Source organism: Kluyveromyces lactis (assembly GCF_000002515.2).
Source record: "Kluyveromyces lactis strain NRRL Y-1140 chromosome B complete sequence".
Lineage (NCBI taxonomy): Eukaryota > Fungi > Ascomycota > Saccharomycetes > Saccharomycetales > Saccharomycetaceae > Kluyveromyces > Kluyveromyces lactis.
The window spans coordinates 67,580-91,499 of NC_006038.1; the positions used below are offsets into that span (position 1 = coordinate 67,580).

Consider the following 23,920-nt stretch of genomic DNA (forward strand, 5'->3'; position numbering starts at 1 on the left):
TCTGCATAGGACGGTGTATCATCGGAAAGTATTAAGGGCAGAAAGTAATATTATCCTGCGTACTTCTCTGTCTCAAATTCAAATTCAAGGAATTTCACAGAGCTAAGGATATCATATATAAACTGCAAACGAACAGGAAAACGATGGCCAAGGCTAAGACAAAGACTACAGTTATCAAACTGATATCAACTGCTATGACAGGTGTGAGCCGTCATGTCACGATAAATAGAGCTGCACCATTAGTGACGCAGGTGAGGTACGACCCTGTAGCTAAACGTCATGTTTTGTTCAAAGAGGCCAAGAAAAGAAAGGTTGCAGAGAGGAAACCATTGGACTTCTTACGTACCGCAAGACGTTAATGAATTGTATTTAACAATTTAACCACACCATTTGCATGTATATAGAAAACACTCACACTGCAATAACTACCGTTGAAATAGACGTGATTTAAGAGTTCTATAGTAGTATCGGTTTGTAGTAAAGAAACGAAATTTTTAACTAAATTACATTTACTTAATTCACTTATTTAATTGGTTTCTGAGACTAATTTGGGCAAGACTATATATACAACATCCACATCGCGTGGAGTAATTTGGAGATAATAAGATGAACAATTGATAGGTTTGTAAATTATCGTGAGGCAATAACTTGTATGATTATTTCTAATTATTTCCACCCCACGTACTTCCACCACCTCTAGCATCCTGATTACCCCAAGCAGATCTATTGCCGCTATTGTTGTGTTGGGATGCATTGCCCCATGCGGATCTCTCTCCTGAGTTATGCTGCGATTGATTGTTACCCCAAGTGGAACTTCCACCGGTGTTTTTAGATCGTTGTGATTTATTACCACTGCCACCCCAGGCAGAGACACCTCCCTGGTTACCACCCCAGGTAGAAGTACCTCCATAGCTTGATTTATTGCCACCGCCCCAGGCAGAAGCTGCTCCTGATTCTCCGCTTGCTGCCCAAGAAGAGGCGCCTCCATAACTAGATTTATTACCCCAAGTGGACGCACCACCCCAAGTTGATGTAGCACCTTGCCCACCCCAGGTGGAAGTGTTTCCAGCAGCTCCACCCCAGGCAGAAGCACCACCAGGGCCTTGTCCGCCCCATGTCGAAGCACCACCCCAGGATGAAGTTCCTCCGTTCTGGCCAACCGCAGGAGTTTTACCGCCATCAAATGCATTCCAACCAGGAGTCATTCCACCAGGAAGTTGTTGCGGAGTGTTCGTTGCCACCGCACCACCGGCAGCCATGTGTCTTGGTGCACTGACATAGCTTGGGCCCAATCTGGTATGTGGAGTTCTACCACGTCTACTAACAAGTTCATCGTATGTTATACCTTCACCACCTTCATGACTGAAGTAAGTAAGTTTTCTTTTGTCTATTGTAATATGCTTATTTTTGGAGTGCAATTCAATAGTAGCCTTATCTCCATTGACGTCTTTGACAATACCCAACTGCCCCTTGTATCCCGCAGAACGTATCCTAACAGTTTTGTTCAAAGCGACGTCACGGCCAACTAACCGCGTCTGCTGAGTAGTTTGTGGTGGTCCCATCTTAGACGCAATATTTGGATTTATTTTAGATAAATCCAATGCTGACGACATCAAGTTTTCTTTTGAGGCGACAGCCTCGACATTCATTGGATTAACAACGAAAACACCGGCATTTTCCGTTATTGTTTTCGATCTAATGAAAATATGTTGGTTTTGAACGTAGAGTACTTGTCCCTCTCTACGGGAACCGATCTTTTCTCTTACTACATCGCCAATTTTTATTTCTCTACCATTACCATCGACAGCAGCTACTTTCGCTCTTGCTACATTGATCTTGGCAAGAATTGAGCCTTTAGTAACAGTAGCCACTTTACCGGAGTCGTCAATAATCTTGAAAATATCATGTCCAGCCTGGATCACACATGCCACGTTTTTGGCACTTAACTCAACAATGTCATGTAGAGCGTACTCGCTTGATGTCGGAGTAGAATCCATAGATTTACTCAAGTTATTCGCAGAGATTGTCAAATTTTCTCTAGTTTGGTCAGAAACAAATGTGACTTGACCGTTCTGCACCAAAAGAACCAAACCAGCGTTACCTTCATGTTCACCAGCTATTACTGTGACATGGTCACCAAGTTCGAAAATTTTTCTTAGAGATGCAATTGGGAACTCTAATGATTTATCTGAAAAGCCCGATAGTTTAACGCTGATGACGTCTTTAGAACTTCTAGTCACCACACCTCTAGATCCACGTTGTTCCCCGGTCAACACTTCAACACGGTCACCTGGTTGAAACATAGCTTTAGAAGCTTGAGCTTTTTTCATAGTTTGAGCAATAGCTGCTAGATCGACATCACCTTCTTTACTGCCGAACCTTGATAATTCTTCCACCGTAGGTTGGATATTCTTTGTATCAAGATACTGAATCTTAAAAGATTTGAAAAGATAACCGTCAACATAATCTTCCTTCCTGTAAGTGAAGTGCCTGTCATCTCTTTTGAATAAGTTGGCTTGGTCTAACCTTAATGCCATAGTAGGGTTAAATAATTGAGGAGGAGGCCTACTAGCAAACGTTGCTCTCTTTGCCTTTCTCTGATTTGTATCTGGGTCGATTTCGTCATTTTTACCGTAGTCTAATCTGGGTACAATCTTTAATAGAGCTTCTAAGTTGTTCTGACTAATTTGATCAATGACTGCCAAATCATTCTTATAAATACCCCTTTTAATTCTAACATAAGAACCAACATCAAGTCTCACTTCATCTGACTTGGTAGGCTTTAATAGTAAAGGTAGTTCTTGCACGGGAATCAAAAGCTTTTGATTAGAATAGACATCTGGAACACCGTTGACAAATTTTTCGATAACAGATTGTTTTGGAGCTTCGATATAGATTCTTCCTGTGTAATTGTCTCTTTGGAAGATGGACAGAATCTTTAATTTTTTAGAGCCCATAGATTTATCCAAGTTAAACTTCTTATTTAGCAACTTTCTCACTAGTTCTTTCTCCTTCCCTGGTCTACAACGAACGGACCAAATAATAGCAGTATCAACACTTGGTAACATAAACCTCTGAGGTACATACCCACCTTGAGTTTGTACACGGTAATCTTTGGAAGAGTCACGACCATAACGTTTCTTGAAGTCTTCAGCGATCTTGTGCATGTCTTCATCCGCAGTTTTTTGAAGATTTTGATCTAATTCTCTATGCAGTCTGTCATCAACTCTACCACCACGATCCTCTTCGTCTTCTTCGTCACCGCGAGTAATGAAACCTTCACGAACTAGTTCTGAATCTTCTTCATCTTCTTCGTCGTCTTCGTCTTCACTGACTTCGGCTTCAATATCCAAGAATCTGTTTCTTTCACGACGTTGCTTCTTCCTATATGATTCGACATCTTCATCTTCGTCATCGTCATCGTCATTGTCATCGTCGTCATTGTCATCTTCATCATCTTCATCGTCTTTGTTTTCTTGACTGTTTTCTTGATTGTTCCCTTGATTTCCCCTAATTGGACTATCTTCAGTAGCCTCTGTCTTTGGTTTAGAATCAGTAGGAGCGTCCTTTAACTGATCGACAGATGCAGAGTTGTTTTCAGAACTCCCATCAACTTCATCGATAGTTCTTTTCTTGCCTCCAACCACATCTGTAGAATCAGACGAAGATGAAGTAGAGTTATGCTCCTTATCTTGACTCTCAACTGACCCAGAAACTGTTTCAGGTACAGAAACAGCCTCTGCTTTATCGGATTCCTCAGCAGTACCGCTCATGACGTCTTACTGACTGTTGCTTTGTATCGTGAATGCGAACTGTAATGCATACTGATCATCATTACAACTTAGCGTGGACTACCATTTTTGTATTGAAAATTGGGAAGTTTAGATTGAAATTTTTCAAGGATCACAAATAGAGGGTAACTCTCGCCTAAGTATTTCAAAAGTACTTAAGTAGCCGATGAATCAGTCTGCATCACTTCATAACGAACGGGCAGCTAGTACCTTATGTAGTCTTTAATATATAACATCAGCTCTGGCTACGTTAAGGACAATATTAACCGATGAGTCATTGCTGACCAGATAATGTAGTTATGCGGAAAAAGAATGATGTCAGTTATGACACAATTACCAGATGGAATGAGGCCAGAATGCCCACCGAGATTGAAGATGAAGTCCTATCGATATATTTAAGCTTCACCGAAGAAGGTGAATTCAAGTGGGCTGATATTTCTAGTTTTTATACGGAATTACAAATCAGTAAATCATGGTACGGATTATTAGAATTCAAGGACTTATGCTTGGATGGAATTGACGTCATAGATTTCGAAAAACTCTTGGATGTCACTTATCGACTCTTGATCTTCATGGACAACGAGAGTATAATAGATAAACAATGGGAACTACTATTAAAATATACCGGTAGATTGCAACAGTTCCCTAAGGTTGCACTAAGGAAGCACGTGATAAGTGTTAAAGATGTCCAGAAGGCTGCTGTTCAAGTGGATATGGATCAACATATTATCCTGTCAATGGTAAGTTGGGCTACGAACGGCGAGAGGGTATTTGTCACTTACCTAGACTTTGCCAAATTACTTGGTAAAATGGGTTTATTAAGATACTAGCATCATTGCAATCCACTAAATAATTCACTTCCTAAAAAACACGTCAATCTTTGGAACATTTGGAAGAATATCACTAGTAACTTAGTACAAAACTTATAAATGTAACTGGTGGCCATATCAACATAGAATTCTAGCAAAAACAAAGACCTACCCGTCTAGGCATAATATAATCCCTTTCCCCCTCTACTCGTCCGATTTAGAAATTATGCCATTTTCCATATATAGATACTGTACACGTATAAAAGGCTCACCATATGATGTATGTTTCTTCAATTCAATATTTGAAGATCGTATTGAGATTCAAGGCATTGAAACTATTCGAACATTCTAAATAATGTGCTTAGCTCTAAAGAAGTTCTTCATGTAGTTTACTTGCCATGCACCCAAAGCGACCAAAACAACGATGACAGCGATAGAAAAGTTTCTAACTCTTCTGTTGGTGGACTCGTTGGTGTCTCTTAGTCTTTCTTCTCTCCCCTTCAAGTAGTTGAATTCATCAACAATTTCGTCAGTCAATTCTTCAATCCTACGTAGTTCAACTTCCACCGGTTTCAATTTTTCACTGGCTTGAATCTTGTTCCAATCACGAGCCTCGGATCCGGATTCAATATCCAATTCAATGGAACGGCTCAAAGATCTACCGTTAACTTGCGCCACATTCTCGAAACAAACATCAAATGAGGTGGATTGTGGAGCAGTAAATACAACACGTACTTCTCCAGCAATGTCTCTATTCCTACGGTATTCGTTACCGTTACTGTCACGAACGTATAGATTCAACTGTTGACCATCACCAACAGAACCATCAGTCTCAATATCAATGAGCACTAATTGACCCTCACTGACAAAATCACGAATACAGACTTGTTCCGGTTTCGTAGAGGCTGGAATGTCGAAACGTACAGCAAATACTTGTTCAAAGAACAAAGCACATAGTAGAAGCACGCAAGCAGCAAAGCTCTTCATCTTTTGGCCTGTATATATATGGTTTGTCTCTTTGCTTCACTCCTTGACAAGTGTTAACACGGATGAGGTTCCTGATAGAATCAATTAGGAAACAAACGTAGCAACGTATCTTTTTGAATTCAGTTAGAATTAGATATACGTTTTTTTTTTTTTTAAATTTCAAACCGAAACCTATATATTTTATTATATTCTTCGCGATCTGAACTGTCGTGAAAATCAACCATGCAATAAAGGTGTTAAAATTCGAAGTTTTGATCTTTGGAAACCAAACAAATATAGAACCAACCATACGTAAAAGACGCGTTTTTTATGATGATTACACGTGATCGATATTGGCAGATGTTAAGTTTTATCAAGGAACAAGGGATATAACTCTGCCGTGTGCAAGTACGTCTAGGCACTGCGACGCACAATTAGTAATTGGGTATTGTGAGTTATAAATACATATATATATATATAATGTGGTTGTATTATGTACAAGAAAGAGCTTCCCGTTACACGGTTTGAACTAAGGCATCAAAATTTGGGATTTCCGGACCAACTATGGAGGCAATGGATTTATCTTGCTTGAGGTATTCCTCTGCCACTTGATGTATATCATTCAAGTTGACGTCTAAAAGTTGCTCTCTACGACGTTGTTTCATTTCGTCTGTTACGTCGTAATGGAATAAAATGGTACCTTCGTTTTTGGCGCTCATTGGGGAGTCTACTTGTTGGAAGACACTCAATTTCGCTTCATTCAAGTCTGGTTCACCCCACGAAGACTTGTTCAATATGAATTCTGGAACGCTATCGAATGTGGACAAAGAATTTAAAGCGTGAGGATCCCTGTAAGAATAGAAACTGAAAGTACCATCCAAAGCGCTGTAAGTAGCACCACCACCATATGCGCCACCTTTTTCACGAATTTCACGGTGCAAATATTTGTGTGTCAACATGTTAGAAAGGATTTGTAGCTTAGCGCCATCAGGATGGGTATAGGAAACGCCTGGGTAACACTTGGCGGTGTAATGAACCTGAAATGGGAACTGGAGTAGGGTTGGTTTACCTGGGTTTTCCAACATTGAGTAATTCTCAGAGTAGAAGTCACATGGTTTTGAATCCTTGGGTAAGGAGCTCAAAAAGCCCGTGATTTGTTGGTGAACTGCATCGATTTGAACTTGAGAATCACTGGTGATCATGAATTTCATGTCTGAACTGCCATTTATATATGATTGAAGCTCAACCAATTTTGAAACCACTTCTTTCTCAAATAGTGCTTCATCATCCAAACATTGAGATAACTTATTGATTAACTGTAACTGTTCGATACCGTTTAAACTTTCGTTGATGGCTTTAGTTACACTTAAATGAGCAGCACCGAAGTTCCGGGCAAAAGCATGACCAGTCTCAGCCACAGACGCTGTGTTTGAAGATGCTAATGATCTTATTAAGACCTTTAGCTTTTCTTTGTGCTTATGGAAATCAGTTTCACATAAAAGTTTCTTCCAAAACTTGAAGATGTGATCGGTTTTGCTGTTCAAAGCCCATCCATCAACTTGGAATAGCAGCATAGGCTTACCAGTCTGTGCATCTGGATTTACAGATACGCGAGTTGAGACACCGCCAGTGTGCAATTTGATTTGTTCTTCAATGGTGGAAAACTCTTCAGTTGAAGTACCAAGGTTCGTCAATGAGTCTGCGTATAATGGTAGGAAAGGATAAAGTTCTCTTGGAATATGGTGGTTTAGTAAACGCTTACCTCTGACGTATGTAATACCATTGGTATCGGTAATACGATTTAAAACATTATCCTTCTCTAACAATGGGTATGTCTTTGAAACTCTTGGAATTGCACTAATTTGCAATGAAGGAAGGCAACTCAAATCCTCTTTGAGGTCCTGTAGTTCTTGCAATTGTTTACCACGTTCGAAAATGACCTTTTTGTCTTCTTCGTCAAGGAGCTTTAACTTTCTCTCCAAACGTTCTTGTTCCTCAGCATCAAGTTTCTGAGAGAACGTTTCTGAGCCCTTCATGGTGAATTTGAATACAGGTTTTGAAATCACGAATTCTTTGATTAAGTCTTTGAATAAATTATCACCCTTAGTGGCCCAATCTTCTTGGAATCTTTCTAGTGTCTCATCGAACAATAAAGAATCAAATGGATCAGTCTTGTTAACCCATCCTGGTAAAACCGAGTACAGTAATTGTAAACCGAAATCTGCCCTTTGGTCTTTCTTAGATAACTCTAATTGTTGAATGATTGCTTGGATCCTAGACTCCTCAAACGGATTCTGTAATACTTCTTCCCATACTTTGTTAATAACTTCATATATCGAATCCACTTCATCACATCCTTGAACACCAATAGTGATAAAGTTTGCAGCAGTCTGCGACTCTACACCAGTGTTAACTGAAAAGTCGTACGCCAGCCCACTTTCAATTAGTTTTTGATAGAAAGGAGAGGAATGTCCGTCTAATAATAAATTACCCAAGATCTTCAATAGAAATGTTTGGTACGTGTCTTCAGGTTTACCACAAATCCAAGTCACAGAGGTCTTGATCTGTTTATCCGGTGGTAACATAGGATCAACCTGTCCTTCGGTTTCTACAGAAACATCTTCTTTCATTTGGATTGGTAATAGTTCCCTCTTCTTAGAACCCCTTCTACCATAACCTTGATATTCTTTATTCAACCTCTGTAAGGTATTGTTCAAATCGAAGTTCCCGTATGTAAACGTCTTAGCATTAGAAGGATGGTAATTATTTCTGTGGAAACTGATTAAATCTTCATATTGAAGATCAGTCATTTTAGTTGGGTCACCACCAGAGTTATTCAAGGATGGATAATAGCTTTCTTGAAACTTAATCCAGAAATAATAGTTAGCATTGGATACTTGACCCTTCATTTCATTGTATACAACACCTTTGAAACCTATATCGCTGTTTGGATCATCAACCTTAGTGTGTTCAAGCCTCCAACCTTCTTGTAGGAAATCTTGCTGATTCAACAATGGATTTAGAGTTGCATCAAGGTAAACGTCTCTTAGATTAGCAAAATCCGTCTCATTAGTGGTAGCAAACGGGTAAAAAGTATAGTCATGACCAGTCATAGCGTTCATGAAGTTTGCCAACGATCTGTTTAACATCTTGAAGAACGGATCGCGAACAGGATACTTATGAGAACCGCAAAGAGTTGTGTGTTCCAAAATATGTGGCACACCAGTTGAATCCGGGGGATTGGTTTTGAATCCGATACTGAACACGTTGTTGTTATCATCTCTATCAATATGTAAATGTTGTGAACCGGTTTGGTTATGCAATAAATCCACGGCTGTTAGCTTTAGTTCAGGGACAGGAAGTAATCGTTTCACTTCATATCCGTGAAAAACGCCACCTACTGGGTACTTCCTCAGCGCCCGAGACTGTGCATATTTTGTGGCATAGTTACGAATTTGAAACATGGTATTTTATAATGCAAGAATTCTCCACCTGGATTTAGATTCAATATTCCTTCGCTTATATTTCAAACCCAGTTTTTTCGATCTTGGTATATTAATCAATGATTACTGTCGTCAACGATTCTATAACGATTTATTGCGAATAAATAGATAAAAGAAATGCAAAGAGAAAACGAACGGTCAAAATATCGGAAATATCCCCTCTAAACTGCTAGTTCGCTTGGCTTTTCGTTTCTTGCCTCTGAGATAAATTCGCTAAATTGACTTATCAATATGTTAAGAGACCTTTGGCATGCTCTAGTATCTTTCCTCCAGGATTCCATACTATCGAAGAAAAACAGCTATGAACTACGGTCTCACTTCTGACGAGTTAAAAAAATGAAAAACTGAAGTTCAAGTCACGTGATACATGTGTCACTCTTACCTTTCTGTATAACAATGGTAAATACAAGTAGCAATGAGAGCATTTGATCAATATAGCCTCTCAGATCGTATTTGGTAGGAGTATGACTTGTATGAGGGCTTATATCTGTGCATGCGATACTTATCAGCACTCATTCTAAAAAGACTTGTACCGAGGATTCCAGAGTTTTACCCTACCTACCAAACCTTGTTTGACACTATTCTCTTCTGTCTTTTCTTTTCCCGATGTTCATTTAAAATTTTCACTTTCTCCTATATATAAAGACATATTTAAAACCTGGTTTTTGGAAAAAAAATTCTACTCCATCATCGTTGAGTGGCGTTGCAGTATTGTTTTTGACTAAGATATTAGTGTTTCACTTCTTTTGCTCAAGGTACAACCAAGAACACTTACTCGCGAAATATCAAGATGTCTGACGTTCCTCCTCCTCCAGCTGTCGAAGAAGAAACCTATGAAAAGCCATATGAAAAGCCATATGAAAAGCCATATGAAACTGCTCCACCACCTCAAAGTTATGAAAATTTCAATAATAGAGTTGATGACGATGAAGAGCTTTCTGATACCAGACTATTTGTGAAGCCTTTCCCTCCAGATGTCACTGATGCTGAAATGAAGGAAATTTTCGAACCTTTCGGTGCTTTGAAGGAAATAAAGATTTTAAATGGGTTCGCTTTTGTTGAGTTTGAAGAAGCTGAGTCTGCTTCCCAAGCTATTCAAAACGTTGCCGGTAAAATGTTTGCCGACTACCCATTGGAAGTTGTATTTTCCAAGAAGTTAAAGCCAAGATTCAGAGTCATTATCAGAAACTTGCCAGAAGGCTGTGCTTGGCAAGAATTGAAGGATTTGGCCAGAGATAACCAGTTAGAAACTACTTTCTCCAGTGTCAACACCAGAGACTTTGACGGTACTGGTGCTCTTGAATTCCCAACCGAAGAGATCCTGCAGGAAGCCATTGAAAAGTTGAACAACATCGAATTCCGTGGTTCAGTTTTGGCTGTTGAAAAAGATGAAAACCCACCACCAATCAGATCCTCTCGTGGTCGTGGTGGTTTTAGAGGCCGTGGCGGTTTCGGTCGCGGTGGCTTTGGTGGCCGTGGTGGTTTCGGCGGTCGCGGTGGTTTCGGCGGCCGTGGAGGCTTCGGTGGTCCAAGAGGTGGCTTTGGTGGCCGTGGCGGTTTCGGCGGTCGCGGTGGCTTTGGCGGTCCAAGAGGTGGCTTTGGCGGTCGCGGTGGCTTCGGTGGTCCAAGAGGCGGTTTCCGTGGTGGCCGTGGTGGCTACGGTGGTCCAAGAGGCGGTTACGGTGACTTTGGTGGTCGTGGCGGTGGTTACGGTGGCCGTGGCGGTTACGGTAACAGAGACTACGCACCAAGAGAAGACTACCAAAGAGGCAGCGGAGAAGGCTACCAAGCGCGTGAAAGATCTCCAGTTAGAGATTAGAGGATTTCTGGAGTGCACAAATAGCTTTCATCTAAGAATGTTGTGAAATTACTTCAAGCATCAAACCGTGTGTCCCTACCATTATCATCGGAGTTGGTATTAGCTTTCTTTTGTCACTTTTAACAGAATTATTATGCTTACTATCTTAGGGAGTTATAAGCTCTTGTTTTCGCCCGTTGTTTTCATACTTTGTCGTTACACCAAGAAACCTCTGAACTTTACTTGGAATTTGAATTTACTCACAATTGTTGGGAATGAATTGAAGGTATCAACCTTGATGGATTGAGAATAAAAAAAAAAATTAAATATTAGTATAGGAAAAACCTCCCATCATCAGGAAAAAATCTTTTTACTTGTGGATCCGAACAGAACATCAAGGATCGTGAGGAGAAGGAAAAAATGATTATGTTTTTATAGTGGATTATTATTGTATTGTTTTATTATTTATCTTTGCGACTAGAAAAGAGGTCTTCCAGAGTAAGGAAGAAGTAGTGATGATCATGGAAATCAATTTCGCGAGGGAAATTGGTTGTGTTTTGTAACTGTGCTTGAAAATCAACCTTAACTCCAGCTCAGAATTGTTACAAATGGCACATATATGTCAGCGTCAAAGACTGCGCTTTTAAACGAATCAACAACTTATTGTTTCTTGCATCCGATCAGTGGATTTTGTCTTAGTCCATTTTCCAATTTGTGATTCTTAATCTTGCATTGCCGACATTACAGTGCATCAACCACCATTATTTTGTGTCTCTTCAAGAAAATGGTAATGTAGAATTGTCTTGAACTTGTAGGAGGCCTACGAAGGCCTTGACGTTATCCTGATGTGTACGAATTTGATTCTTTACAAACTGGGCGGTTTGTCGGATCAAACTTGTACCCACCTTAAACAAATCTTATTGATAAAACTGTTGTTATGCTCTAACATCGACTCCTAGTCACTTGACTATTTAATTTTATATCGTTATGTTGAATGACCAGCGTCATCACTCTCATCCTCTCCTTCGGAGCTGTCATCATTGTCCAATGATTCTATCAAGAGACTCCCGTTTGGCCATAGTTCTGACCTTGTTTTCAATTGAATGGATGGATCATTTGGAGTTTGTTTTCTAGGGAAAGGCGAAACCAACTCAAAGTCAAAGCTAATATCCTCTAGTTCGGTCTTAGATCTGAGTTCGGAAATACCCTTTTCTAATATTGCTTTTAGTTGATTTTCCGTCTTGGATTCCAATAGTTCTCCAGCAATGTTGGTGCTTTCAATAGCGGTAGCGTATTCAGGGTTTTCGCTGATATTTATCAATATTTCGCTGATTGTATCCAAATTATTTCCTTCAATATATTGGTCAGATGATGTTAAATATAAATGAGCTGCTATGTCGATGTAAACATCGCGTAAAGTGTTACTCCCTGAGAACTTTTTAACAATTCGTTTACCATCAGAGGTTCTGAATTGAATGTTGGAAATTTTTTCTGTTGGCTTGACCTCAGCATTGCTGCCAGATTTTAAAGAGTGTAACAGCATAGTAAATTGATAGAATAGGTCCTTTATTTTCAAGATTTCTTTCTGTTGCGCTTCAGAAATTAGTTTCTGTTTTAAACTTTCTTCTTGCCTTTCACGTTCTAACTGCTTTTCGGTATCTAGTTTTAATGATTCGTGGTATGCTTCATCCTGCATTTCCTTCATTTTTCTCACCATTTCTAGCTCTTGCATTTCCGTTTGGCTCGCTATCAGTTCAGGAGAGTAGCGACGAATTGCGCTTTTGAAAGAATCTTGGAATCGGGCAAGCGATTTAACCTTCAAAGCAGAAAGAACAGACATTTTCCTTGAACCGGAAGTAGAATTCAAACGATTGTGCACGTTAGCCACAAGTAGACATTCTAACGTGTATTTTAATTTTAGTTGTTTTGCCAGTGCCCAACATTCAGGATCTTGGACTGTCCTGATGTATATTTCCAAGTTGTCGCTATGAGTTTTGAAAAGTGCAATAGTTGATGGATGGGATAAAAAGTGCGTTAAGAATGTTTTCGAGCTATGACAAATTTTTTCTTCTTCTCCAGTTATTGGTCCCAAGAATAACAAAAGCATAAACTTGTATTTCGATTCGCATTCATCAAATATTTCATTGTAGCTCTTCATAGAGCATAAAGACAAAAGTTCTTCAGCATTTTCACCACATGTTTCCCTTATATCCGCAAATGTATCTTCAGGTTTTCTGTCCACCTGAGGTTTCTGCGGGATTACCCAATTATATGAAGCCTTTGATTTTGCCATATTCTGACCTAGTGCATACGAGATTAGAATGCCAAGCCATGAAAACATATGCACGCTAAGCCTAACTATTAAATTCGGCAAAAATAAGACGGCAAGTAATACAGAATTGCGCGAGTATACATCAGTAGCATTTGGCTGTCCGTTTAATCCGATGATTTGGAATTTTTCTTTATAATTGTATGGTAATCTGTGAATAAAGGGTAGTTTAGGTACCATTCCAAACGGGTTCTCCAAAATGTTTGGGATTCTCAGTGATATTGGTAATTCTGAACGCGTATCTTCCAGGATCTGGCGCTCATCAGATTGTGATTGTTGGACAGGAATTGTGTTTTGAGCGGGTGTAGGCTGTGGTGCAAAGTCTAGATTTTCTTTCCAATTGTCGTCGAAATATCTACCCAAAGCGTGTTCCAATTGCCAAGAATGATTGCGTAGAAGCTTTATAACATTAGGCAATTCATCAGTGGGGAAAGACGTTATCATTTGAAACTCGTTGAGCTTTTGCTCTTCTGAGTGGGAGAGTTCAAATCGTTGATCATTATGTTCAATTACTGGCATTTTAAGGTTCGTTACAAATCACAGTACGCTCAAGCAGATATACTTTAATTCGGATCTCAATGCCAAAAATACTGGGTTGTCAATTTTATACATTCACAGCTAATATATGCAGTATAGTTAATGTAGCTTATCAGTAAACTCGAATCTATATCCTCCTGCACTTTTCTGGTTAAGTTGGCCTGCCTGTTAAAGTTTCCCGTTTTTTCGTTAAATGTTCATGAGAACGAAACAGAAATTTAGTGCACCGTCAGAATATCGTAAGAAACACTAATAAACCAAACAAAGAAATTGCAATGAGTACTAGCTGTTGTCTATAAAAGTATATTTCGATGTAATATTTATGCTGTTTATATATTATATTAGCAATCGTTAAGGGTTGCCAGGCTTTCTAGCAACTACGTACCAATTATCCTTTTCGTAACCTTGTCCAACTATTATTCCTCCGGCCATTTGGCAATCCTCTTCTAGTTCCCCCTCGCGATATAGATGGTAGTAACGATACTTCGTGTTGGATTTTGTCTCCTTTTCGAGCTTCTTGCGCTCTTCCTCTATTTCCTGCTCTCTTTTTAGCCTGAGAGCTTCCTGTTCTAGTTTCCATTTGTTCAAGAATTCAGATCTTTCATGTTTAGGAACGGTGGATAAATCTGGCTTGGGGACTTGTATTTTGCCCTTTTTACCAGATTTCTCATCAATTTCCGTATCCCTCTTCTGATCTTGTAAAACCCACGGTACTAAAACGTCTTGTTCCATACCCTCTCGATACCCTCTTCTAGAATCACCTTGTTCCAATGCCCAGCAGTAAATCAAAACTTCTCCTCCGGGTCTTACTTTGCTGATGATATGTCTTATGGCTCCAACTCTTCTTTCTCTGGTCGACCAGTGGTGCACCACCGCAATGGATATAGCGAAATCGAAAGTATTATCGCGATGAGGTAGCTTGATCCCGTCTGCAATTAGAACATTGTACTGTGAATTGATATCATGTGCACACGTAATTAACCCCGAGGATCTATCTGAACCTAAAATAAAAACATTCGGGTTCACAGCAAGGTACTTCCCATTTCCACAGCCAACATCAATACCGATAGAACCCATCTCTCTAGACATCAAAAACTCCGATACAATTGGCCATGGCTTATATCTGGTTTGTGAGAAATGCGGAGCAATATCGTTGTACACTTGGTGCACGTATTCTTCTTCCTTCAATTCAGCCATTATATTTGAAAACCCCACAGACTACACTGCGTCTAGCTGTATCTAAGGAGCATATAGAAATACTCTGAAACTGTGATCTTAACTTCATTCTTTTTGCACGTATTGTACCTCATTGATACTGCCATTATCCATTTTTTTCACTTTTTCGTTATATCTGTTGTTCGAATCAGAAAACAGACACTAAGCCATGCAATTTGAAATTAATGTTCGACAAATAAGTCGACATTTCGAAACGATTCAAGAGAAGCTATGCTTCTTAATATCTAACGTCCATTAGTTTTCCTTCAAAGGCGTATATCGGAAAGTGACTAGTGGAATTGCGGCAATAGGTTTCGTCGATAACTTGATTTCATTAGAGCATTCGAAGGTTTCGGCTAAAATACTTCGCTAATTATTCCAAAGGTATTCGTGATCCCAACAGCAAGTCTAAAAGAATACAGTGTTTTTTGAACTTTCCTTACGATGAGTACAGTCACTCTACGTCGTCTTGTAACACTATCCTTTGCGCTTTGCTACGTGTTACTTGGAGTTCCTTTATGGTACAGATTGACTACCATATACAGGGCACCACTACCTGCAGAATACATTGAGAGTTTGCATGCAAACCTCCACGAAGATATCCATTTGACTATCCCTGTATACGTGCAATCGGATATATATAACTTTCCTGATGTATGTGATGCCATTCAAAGACAGGCGGATGAGCTATTACAGAGTGCTGATGAACACCAAAGAAAGGTACAGTGGTCGTTGCAAATACTACCGTTCAAAGAGGGCGAAACAGATCCAAATAACGATCATGTGGTCAAGTTGGTTTTGGATGAGTCCATGGGACTAACGATACCTCAATTGACCAAAGAAACTATTATATTTTTCAATGATGAATCCCTGGTGAACAACGATCTTCCATTTTTCGTCGCTCAGGCCCTAATAGAGCACACGTTTAAGATAGAATGGGAGCATTTCAGTAAATATCATCAGAACTCTGTTAAAAGTGACTCAAAATCCAGGAACATGGCTGTAAATTATGACCCAAACATCCATATCTCGATCTCCCTTTTAACTGGTGATGCGGAACCTATTGCCTGGGATATTGACGCTACTTTAAGGGAATATTTCACTCCAATTAGAGATCTCCTTTCTCCATTGGTGAACTTTACCGTTGACACAGGGATTGAGTATCATAACGACTTGAATTTACATTCTTTATCTAACGCTGAATACGTTTCCTGGAATGATCTTTCTCACACTTTGGATTTGTCTGACCTCTTCTCCGTGAACCATTATCGGGAACAAAATTCCATAAATCTAGCCATTGTCTTTCCTTCAGTTGAAACTGGGTCCTTAGCTTTTATCAACGAGACAGGAAATGGTATTGACTGGAAATCATTCTTAGTACCACAGTGGGGTGTTGTTGTGATAAACAAAGATCCATTACCAACAAATGCTTACATAACAAACGACTACCTTGCTGATGTCATTTCAACTTTTGCCCACGACATCTTCAAATTATTGGGATTGAGTGAGGTAGCTGAAGATATGAACTCACCATTAGTTAGGATAGACTCATTTAAGAGGAAAGTCATTATTGATAACTTGGAGAAAAGTGTCACTACTTTATCCTCTTTAGTTAGTATGACGAATCATTTACAACAAATGTCTATTCCAAGGGAAGTTCTCGAAGACGTCAACAATGCATTAAATCTCAGATTGCAGATCGTGGACCTTTTGAACAACCCCGAACTTGGCAGTGATGAAATCTGGAACGAAGCATTAAGGCTCTCTAATAGACTTGTAAAAATATGTGAGCGTGCATTTTTCCACAAAGAAATGGTTCAACAGACATTCTTCCCACAAGAACACAAGATTGCTGTCTATTTGCCATTACTTGGGCCAATAACTGTTGTTACTTTTACAGCATTTTTCAAGTCCTTAAAGGAAGTCATTACAAAGTCTAAGAAAGAAGATGGAAAAGATGGCAAGGCTGACGATAAGGGACAAAAGGCAGAGTAAAATGAGATCCACCTTCTATGATCTCATTAATATATTTCTTCAATTCAATAGCATTCATTCTTTCAATTCGCTATGATTCATTCTTCATGATTGTACTGTTTTCGAAATTATTCCTTAGCACATTTATACTCTAAACTAAATCGATGTCTATTGTAGAGTTTACAACGTTCTGTTAGCACTTTATTTTATTTCATACATAACTCTCTTACATAAAAAATCAGGTTTATAAATTCGATATAAGGAATAGGAAACAAAATAAGAAAAACGCGGCAGAACAGCCCAGTAAGAACAAAGAACACAGCCAAAGCTTCATCAATTGGTAATTACTGGCATCAGTGATTTGTTTGCGAAACATGTCTGAAGCTGATGGGCCTTTGTACAAGCTACCTTTGGACACATATCAACCAAGTGTAACATATGCCAGTTACATTTCAACAAAGCAAATGATTGATCAAGTACTGAACGAGGACCAAGAATATGTTATGTGGAAACTACGTAACAGAAGACTTGCAGGTAACATGAAAGATTACTTGGATGAATTCAAAAATGAAGTTGAGCATTTCCAAAGTATGGAATGGCACAGAAAATCCCAATCACCGTCTTCTTTCAAAAAGAATCATAACAAAGTGACGAAGAAGCAGAGCTGGGATTTAAATCGCATACCCCCTAATGTGGTATTCGCAAGAGACATTTACGAACGAAAGATTAAAAGTCTACCCAGGCCTAGGGAATTGGATGAAACTGATTTGAAGAAATTGTTTATGTCACATCTAGATGATGAACAAATGAACCGATACGAAGTTTTCAAAAGAACATCTTTGGCTAAAAACCAAATCAAAAAAATATCCGGGGTTGTGACAAATCAGACTGTAGCAAATAACATCAATTTACTTTTGGGTGGTGTTGGCAAGATATTTGTGGGAGAAATAGTTGAAAAAGCTCTCGATATAAAGGAAAAGTGGTTATTGGGTCTCGTTGTTAATAAATTCCACGAAAGAAAAAGGATTGGCGTTAGTTTGAAGAAGCATTTGAAGAAGTTGACGAGGTTAGTAGAAAGGTCAGATTCAGAAGACTCGTTTAATGATATAAACGATAGCGTACAAGAGTCAGAACCGGAAAGTGCTGATACAGACGATGAAGGTGAGATTAAATTTATGAAAACAAGCAACAATCTTTTACAATCGCAGAATAATGTCGAATCCGTACGAAAAGGCTTGATTAAACAGTACAACATATTAGTAGCTAAGTTTAACGAGCTTGATGTTTCTGTGGAAAAATACAAGGATAGTCCACTATTACCGGAACATGTGCATGAGGCTTGGAGACTTTATAGAATTGAAAATGATACGTTACCCAGCGGTCAATACCGTACTCAAGGGGAGGCTAATGGTTTAATGTTCCGGTAAATGGGGTATCTGTTATATATAATCCTTTATGTATATAAAACGACGTTAAGCCATTTGTTTCCAATTATCATATTCTCCAATTAGTGGTACATATAACATAATGTGAAAAAATGACTTGTAATTCCTCAATTTCATCAAGGAACTGAAGAGTTTTCAACCTTTGACGTTCTGAGTCCTCTAAATGATTTTGATAATAATCCCACATTGTCTGAATTTCGCTTTTGCCGGGGAATCTTTCTTTATATTTGTCTTCTGAATTGAACACCATCAAGGTAGGCATACTTAGCTGTCTAGATTCCATCAAATTGTCTTGCATGATAGATCCAAACCGGTCATTTGTTTGAGAGCCACCAATAGGATCATACGATATCCAGTATCCCTGTTTGTATAGGCCAGTTACAGTGGAGATTAGCTGAGACGCTTTCGATTCATGTAGGTAGCACAACACGCACTCCGTTAGAATGACAGCGGGCACGCTAAAATCAGTATATTTTTTTAATATAGGAATTAGTTGCTCATCGTCTGTTACATTGCAAGGTAGTAGTTGGTATCTGTCTGTGATTACATTCTCAATACTTGAAGGTTCTTCCGGTAGATCTCCCTCAATCTGTAAAGAAGCTCTAAATTTGGCGTTACTCCGTAAGATTGTTGATTTGAAAGTCACGACGTCTTTATAATCGAGATCAAGCCATTGCACACCAGGAAAAGATGCCAAGAAAGTCATCATCCTTAGATCAGAACCACACCCCAAATTGATCACTTGTACCTTGTCAGCAGGATTCTCGAGATTATTTTTCAACCATTGAGTTAATTTCAGGTCTATGCTAACAGTTCTTAAATAAGTCCCATAGTTCATCACCGGTAGAGAATGACGACAAGCCTTTGTAATGTTAGCATACTTTCTTCGACTTCTAGACTTGATTTCTTTACAAAACTCTAAATGAATATCCTCGTAGTGTTCGTAGTTCCCAATCTTTTTCTGTTCCGATGATGGAAGATACCTCTTCGTTATTGCACTTATCTTACACGAAAAAGCATCATTATCTGTTTCCTGAATAACACGCTCCATTATTATTTAACACAATACCACCATACGATTTGCTATCCTGGTCTTATAACACCTAAGATACAGATAAGTAACATCTTATGGAGCTATACAATCCAGATACTTAGTCTTGATATCCGCTAACTTTCATAAACAAAGAAAACCTTTGAAAATCATCAGCGACTGCTTGGAAAAATGACAAGAATGCAGATCGAAAAGGAAAAGAAACGGTAGAAAAAGCCTTAAAAGCCTTATGCTAAACTGCTATTCACGATAGTACTCGGTTAAATAGAGGCTGATACCCCAAGAGCCTTGCTGCCTATATATCATTATTTTGACAGCCATTTGCCATCGCTGGCTAGTTGCTAAGGGTTCACATGTTCAAATAGGTTAGGAAAACGGGAAAACGGGAAAACCGCCAGATAAAATCATCAAACCCGTACATGATGACGATGATTAAAGGCCCTAAAAAAAACTGAAAAATGTATGATTCCTAATTCTTTAAAGGAGCTTTAAATAAAGTAGGGTTGTACGAGTTTAGAGAATTTCTATGTTAGCGAATAAGTCGGAAGGGTTTCAAAAAGACCAGATCAACTCTTAGACAATTAATAAGGTCTAGTATTGAAAGGTTTAACTCGGTAGGAATTTACTATATTTTTTGTGCTTCTGCTGAGACTAGGCTTTTACTTTTTTATTGTTGTTTCCTTACCTTTCGTGACTAGAAAATATATTCAAGTTCTACCCTCGTGTGTGCTATTTCCAAACTATTTCAATTTGAAGAGCATCACTGGATAAACGTTAGTGGTCAACTGTGAATAATCTTATTTGTTTCTCTTACGTTGGACTATTTTCCCTGTCACTCTCTGGTTTGCTTCATTGTGAAATCTATATTTGAGTTTGAAATTTTGCTTTCGTTAATTTGTTATTTGAAGAGTCGGTCTTGACGTCTTCATTGATCTCTGTTTTGATTTAGATCAGTTTATACTTGTATCAAGAAACGACAGAAAGTTAGTACGCGGAAGGTTATCTGAGAAATAGATACTTACCGGCCTTGAGGAAGAAATCAGCTCCCCAATAAACCCAAAAGAAATAGACGGAATATCATAAAGCAGCTATGGGTAATTCAGGCTCGAAACCATCTAAAAAGGCTAGCAAGTCTAAGAAAATAGAATCTGCGTCTTCCAATGGATCTAAATCCAGGAGTAGCTCGAAAGCAAGTGAGGTGAGTTCGAAAAAGGATACTTCGCCTCAATTGCAAAAAAGTGATACCATGCAATCAAATAAATCAGGAAGGTCCATCAGATCGTTGAAATCAAGGCGATCTCAATCTCAGCTGCAATCGCCGTCTAATCCAGGAACGCCGAAGCTTTCGGCTAATAACCACGAAACATCCCTGAGCAGGAAAAATAGCAGTACGCTTCCTTTGTCACGACACGGTTCCAGTCAAAGTGCATCAAAGGAAGACGAGAGAAATGGGCAAACACTTAAGACTGCGAGATCTTCCAGTTTTTCAACGACCGGCGATTTGCCCCCTTCAATGGTTCAGATGGCTCCAAAGACCCCAATTTTAAAAGGGTCTACTAACAACCCGCTGTACTATGAGAATGCATTAACTGATGATGATTACGATGATAACAATGATGATTCGATATCTTATAAATCATCTTCATCACGCCACCGCTCCAGTGCTCGCCGTGCCAGTTCGTCTTCAAGGAGAAGGTCTAATGGTAGTGCGCATCATTTGGAAGTGCCGCAGTCTGGAAACAGCATAAGCATGGTAAACCATGGAAATAGCACAAGTGGGTCACCAATCCAGATGAGCAGGTCTTCATCTAGATCGAGCACTCATAGTCGGAAATCTTCAATGTCAATGGGTCAATATAGCACACCAATGGCGTCTCCTGGGCTAAATGCAATGGATCCCGATGTCCAGGACTACTTTGATACAGCTGGAGCAAGCCAAAGAGAAATCGATGACGGCAATGGGAATGATTACCGAGGTGTATCTAACGGAGGTACAGATGATCATCCAGAAGGGCTTGGAAATGATGTTGAACTGAACGCGGAAGGTAAGCCTAAGAAAAAGAAACCGATTAAGCCCATAGATATTGATGAAACAATTCAAAAATTGTTGGATGCCGGTTATTCTGCGAAGAAAACAAGGTCAGTAGCATTGAAAAACTCAGAAATCACGCAGATATGTCAAATGGCACGGGAAATATTCCTCTCACAGCCGTCTTTGTTAGAACTATCACCACCGGTTAAAATTGTGGGCGATGTTCACGGACAATACGCAGACTTGTTAAGATTATTCACAAAATGTGGTTTCCCACCATCAGCTAATTACCTTTTCCTAGGCGATTATGTTGATCGTGGTAAACAGTCATTAGAGACAATTCTGCTCTTACTTTGCTATAAAATCAAATACCCTGAAAACTTTTTCTTGTTAAGAGGTAATCATGAATGCGCAAACGTCACAAGAGTTTACGGTTTCTATGATGAATGTAAAAGACGGTGTAATATCAAAACTTGGAAAACATTCATTGACACATTTAACGCATTGCCCCTAGCTGCGATCGTAGCCGGGAAGATTTTCTGTGTTCATGGAGGATTATCACCAGTATTGAATTCAATGGATGAAATTAGACACGTAAGCAGACCTACTGATGTTCCAGACTTTGGTCTAATCAATGACCTTTTATGGTCGGATCCAACAGATTCTCCAAATGAGTGGGAAGACAACGAACGTGGTGTGTCTTACTGTTACAATAAGGTTGCGATCAACAAATTTTTGAATAAGTTTGGCTTTGATTTAGTTTGTAGAGCACATATGGTCGTCGAAGACGGCTACGAGTTTTTCAATGATAGAAGTTTGGTAACGGTATTTTCTGCTCCAAATTACTGCGGAGAATTTGATAACTGGGGTGCAGTAATGAGCGTGAGCGAAGGTTTATTGTGTTCGTTCGAGTTGTTAGAACCTCTAGATAGTACCGCATTGAAACAAGTCATGAAGAAGGGCAGACAAGAAAGAAAGCTAGCCAATCAACAACAACAACAACAACAACAACAGCAACTGGAACAAATACAAGAGTGAAGATCAATATGTTGTTTTCATTACCAACAATCACATATCGATGTCATACTCAATTTAGCATTGGTGGCTTGATTAACAGTCACATTAAATACTTTACAGTGTTTATTTTACATTCTCGTCATTTCTTACCAAAAGAACCATCTCAATGATATCTTATTAAAGGACAGTTATTAGTGAAGAGTCCTTTGGGTGTTTTTGCCATGAGATTCAACAAATATATTTTTCAGATGTTGAAGCTTTCCCTTACTAATCTTCGTCTTTATTCGTAACTACTACTGTGGAGATTAACACTTACATATTCGATTCTAGGAGTTAATCCTAAGTGTTTTCCTCAAAAACAAATCTTTCTAATAATGACTGGCAAGAAAAAGTCGGCAAGTGTTACGGAAAGGACACCAGCTCGAACCGATTCCCAAAAAATCACCTCTTATCTACTATGTGACATTTACCGTTATTTTCAAACATTTTCGTCTGCCTTTCCTATGTCGACTGCGTACGAAACTAAAATAAAAAAAATCGATGAACAAAATCAATAAACACTATCGTTCGTTATATAAATGTAAAATAAGAGAGTAATTTAGTAATAATACCTAACCATCAAATGTTTGATTCCACTTTGATCACTTCAAACCATCTCTAAATATATTAACGCTCATTATCACTTACTTATGTTTTTAAATGAATAAAGAAAGACAGTATGGCGGATTTTCCGTATATGTTTCATCCACATTAGTTGTCTTCTTTATAGTTGTGTGGGCATTCTTACCAAAGATTATACTACAAGGACAAGCCATAGCCGAAGTTTACGAGATATTACCTCAAAGATATTGGTTAATAGCCATCCAATGTCTTGTACTAATGACAATGCTTTTCACTTACGTCGGAATGCTTTCCTATAATATTGACATGTTAACGGTCCCACTTGATGATATGCGAACGATAACTGATACTCAAGGGAGAATAGTTGAATACAAAAACTTCTCGGAGTTAGATTGGTACATCACTAATGAAACTAGCGGTGTTGCAGATTTACCCATAAATGAAGTAAGCCGAGTGCTTTATTTGCAGGAATGATCCTCTGAATCTTCCTTAGAACAAGAAAACAGTATGGGTAAAAATGATGTTGGTGACGTTCTTAAATGTTAATAATGTAATCTATTTAAATGACATCAAATACTATACAAAATATAATGATTAATGATGCGTGAAACGCAAGGGATTTGGATGACAGGAAACTTTTCTTATCCCGTCGTACTTCGTTGGAAGACGAACATATAGATGCTTTCGCTCTACCGAAAGATAATTTCTACGTGAAAATCAGATAGAGATGATGAATAACGAGGAGCTTAGGAGCATATGGTTTCCTTCACTTACGTTCAACTGCACTTCAATGCGCGTTTTAGACAGCGCCAGCATTGCTGCGGAAAATTTC

At 38.9% G+C, this 23,920-nt stretch overlaps 13 protein-coding genes across 13 annotated transcripts; 7 read left to right on the plus strand and 6 right to left on the minus strand.

Annotated features, from left to right (window-relative positions):
• Positions 1 to 143: 143 nt before the first annotated feature.
• On the plus strand, positions 144 to 359 carry MRPL39 (mitochondrial 54S ribosomal protein bL33m; the record flags this gene model as incomplete). The annotated part of the gene is made up of 1 exon (XM_451569.1): positions 144 to 359. The coding sequence occupies one exon, from the start codon at positions 144 to 146 to the stop codon at positions 357 to 359; it is 216 nt and encodes a 71-aa protein (XP_451569.1).
• Positions 360 to 662: 303 nt separating this feature from the next.
• Positions 663 to 3,773, minus strand: SPT5 (transcription elongation factor SPT5; the record flags this gene model as incomplete). Its single annotated transcript, XM_451570.1, has 1 exon — positions 663 to 3,773. The coding sequence occupies one exon, from the start codon at positions 3,771 to 3,773 to the stop codon at positions 663 to 665; it is 3,111 nt and encodes a 1,036-aa protein (XP_451570.1).
• A 317-nt stretch (positions 3,774 to 4,090) lies between these two features.
• RAD33 (Rad33p) lies at positions 4,091 to 4,621 on the plus strand (the record flags this gene model as incomplete). The annotated part of the gene is made up of 1 exon (XM_451571.1): positions 4,091 to 4,621. The coding sequence occupies one exon, from the start codon at positions 4,091 to 4,093 to the stop codon at positions 4,619 to 4,621; it is 531 nt and encodes a 176-aa protein (XP_451571.1).
• A 327-nt stretch (positions 4,622 to 4,948) lies between these two features.
• Positions 4,949 to 5,587, minus strand: ERV25 (Erv25p; the record flags this gene model as incomplete). Its single annotated transcript, XM_451572.1, has 1 exon — positions 4,949 to 5,587. One exon carries the CDS (start codon positions 5,585 to 5,587, stop codon positions 4,949 to 4,951), a length of 639 nt encoding a protein of 212 aa, XP_451572.1.
• A 494-nt stretch (positions 5,588 to 6,081) lies between these two features.
• On the minus strand, positions 6,082 to 9,030 carry CYM1 (pitrilysin family metalloprotease; the record flags this gene model as incomplete). Its single annotated transcript, XM_451573.1, has 1 exon — positions 6,082 to 9,030. One exon carries the CDS (start codon positions 9,028 to 9,030, stop codon positions 6,082 to 6,084), a length of 2,949 nt encoding a protein of 982 aa, XP_451573.1.
• An 829-nt stretch (positions 9,031 to 9,859) lies between these two features.
• On the plus strand, positions 9,860 to 10,888 carry NPL3 (mRNA-binding protein NPL3; the record flags this gene model as incomplete). The annotated part of the gene is made up of 1 exon (XM_451574.1): positions 9,860 to 10,888. The coding sequence occupies one exon, from the start codon at positions 9,860 to 9,862 to the stop codon at positions 10,886 to 10,888; it is 1,029 nt and encodes a 342-aa protein (XP_451574.1).
• A 964-nt stretch (positions 10,889 to 11,852) lies between these two features.
• Positions 11,853 to 13,715, minus strand: UBX2 (Ubx2p; the record flags this gene model as incomplete). The annotated part of the gene is made up of 1 exon (XM_451575.1): positions 11,853 to 13,715. The coding sequence occupies one exon, from the start codon at positions 13,713 to 13,715 to the stop codon at positions 11,853 to 11,855; it is 1,863 nt and encodes a 620-aa protein (XP_451575.1).
• Positions 13,716 to 14,084: 369 nt separating this feature from the next.
• Positions 14,085 to 14,930, minus strand: TRM9 (tRNA (carboxymethyluridine(34)-5-O)-methyltransferase; the record flags this gene model as incomplete). Its single annotated transcript, XM_451576.1, has 1 exon — positions 14,085 to 14,930. The coding sequence occupies one exon, from the start codon at positions 14,928 to 14,930 to the stop codon at positions 14,085 to 14,087; it is 846 nt and encodes a 281-aa protein (XP_451576.1).
• A 462-nt stretch (positions 14,931 to 15,392) lies between these two features.
• Positions 15,393 to 16,943, plus strand: GPI17 (GPI-anchor transamidase GPI17; the record flags this gene model as incomplete). Its single annotated transcript, XM_451577.1, has 1 exon — positions 15,393 to 16,943. One exon carries the CDS (start codon positions 15,393 to 15,395, stop codon positions 16,941 to 16,943), a length of 1,551 nt encoding a protein of 516 aa, XP_451577.1.
• A 353-nt stretch (positions 16,944 to 17,296) lies between these two features.
• On the plus strand, positions 17,297 to 18,349 carry TAF11 (TATA-binding protein-associated factor TAF11; the record flags this gene model as incomplete). The annotated part of the gene is made up of 1 exon (XM_451578.1): positions 17,297 to 18,349. The coding sequence occupies one exon, from the start codon at positions 17,297 to 17,299 to the stop codon at positions 18,347 to 18,349; it is 1,053 nt and encodes a 350-aa protein (XP_451578.1).
• Positions 18,350 to 18,416: 67 nt separating this feature from the next.
• PPM1 (leucine carboxy methyltransferase) lies at positions 18,417 to 19,418 on the minus strand (the record flags this gene model as incomplete). Its single annotated transcript, XM_451579.1, has 1 exon — positions 18,417 to 19,418. The coding sequence occupies one exon, from the start codon at positions 19,416 to 19,418 to the stop codon at positions 18,417 to 18,419; it is 1,002 nt and encodes a 333-aa protein (XP_451579.1).
• A 1,090-nt stretch (positions 19,419 to 20,508) lies between these two features.
• On the plus strand, positions 20,509 to 22,488 carry PPZ1 (salt homeostasis regulator; the record flags this gene model as incomplete). The annotated part of the gene is made up of 1 exon (XM_451580.1): positions 20,509 to 22,488. One exon carries the CDS (start codon positions 20,509 to 20,511, stop codon positions 22,486 to 22,488), a length of 1,980 nt encoding a protein of 659 aa, XP_451580.1.
• Positions 22,489 to 23,166: 678 nt separating this feature from the next.
• Positions 23,167 to 23,562, plus strand: GPI19 (phosphatidylinositol N-acetylglucosaminyltransferase GPI19; the record flags this gene model as incomplete). Its single annotated transcript, XM_451581.1, has 1 exon — positions 23,167 to 23,562. One exon carries the CDS (start codon positions 23,167 to 23,169, stop codon positions 23,560 to 23,562), a length of 396 nt encoding a protein of 131 aa, XP_451581.1.
• Between the last annotated feature and the right edge of the window lie 358 nt (positions 23,563 to 23,920).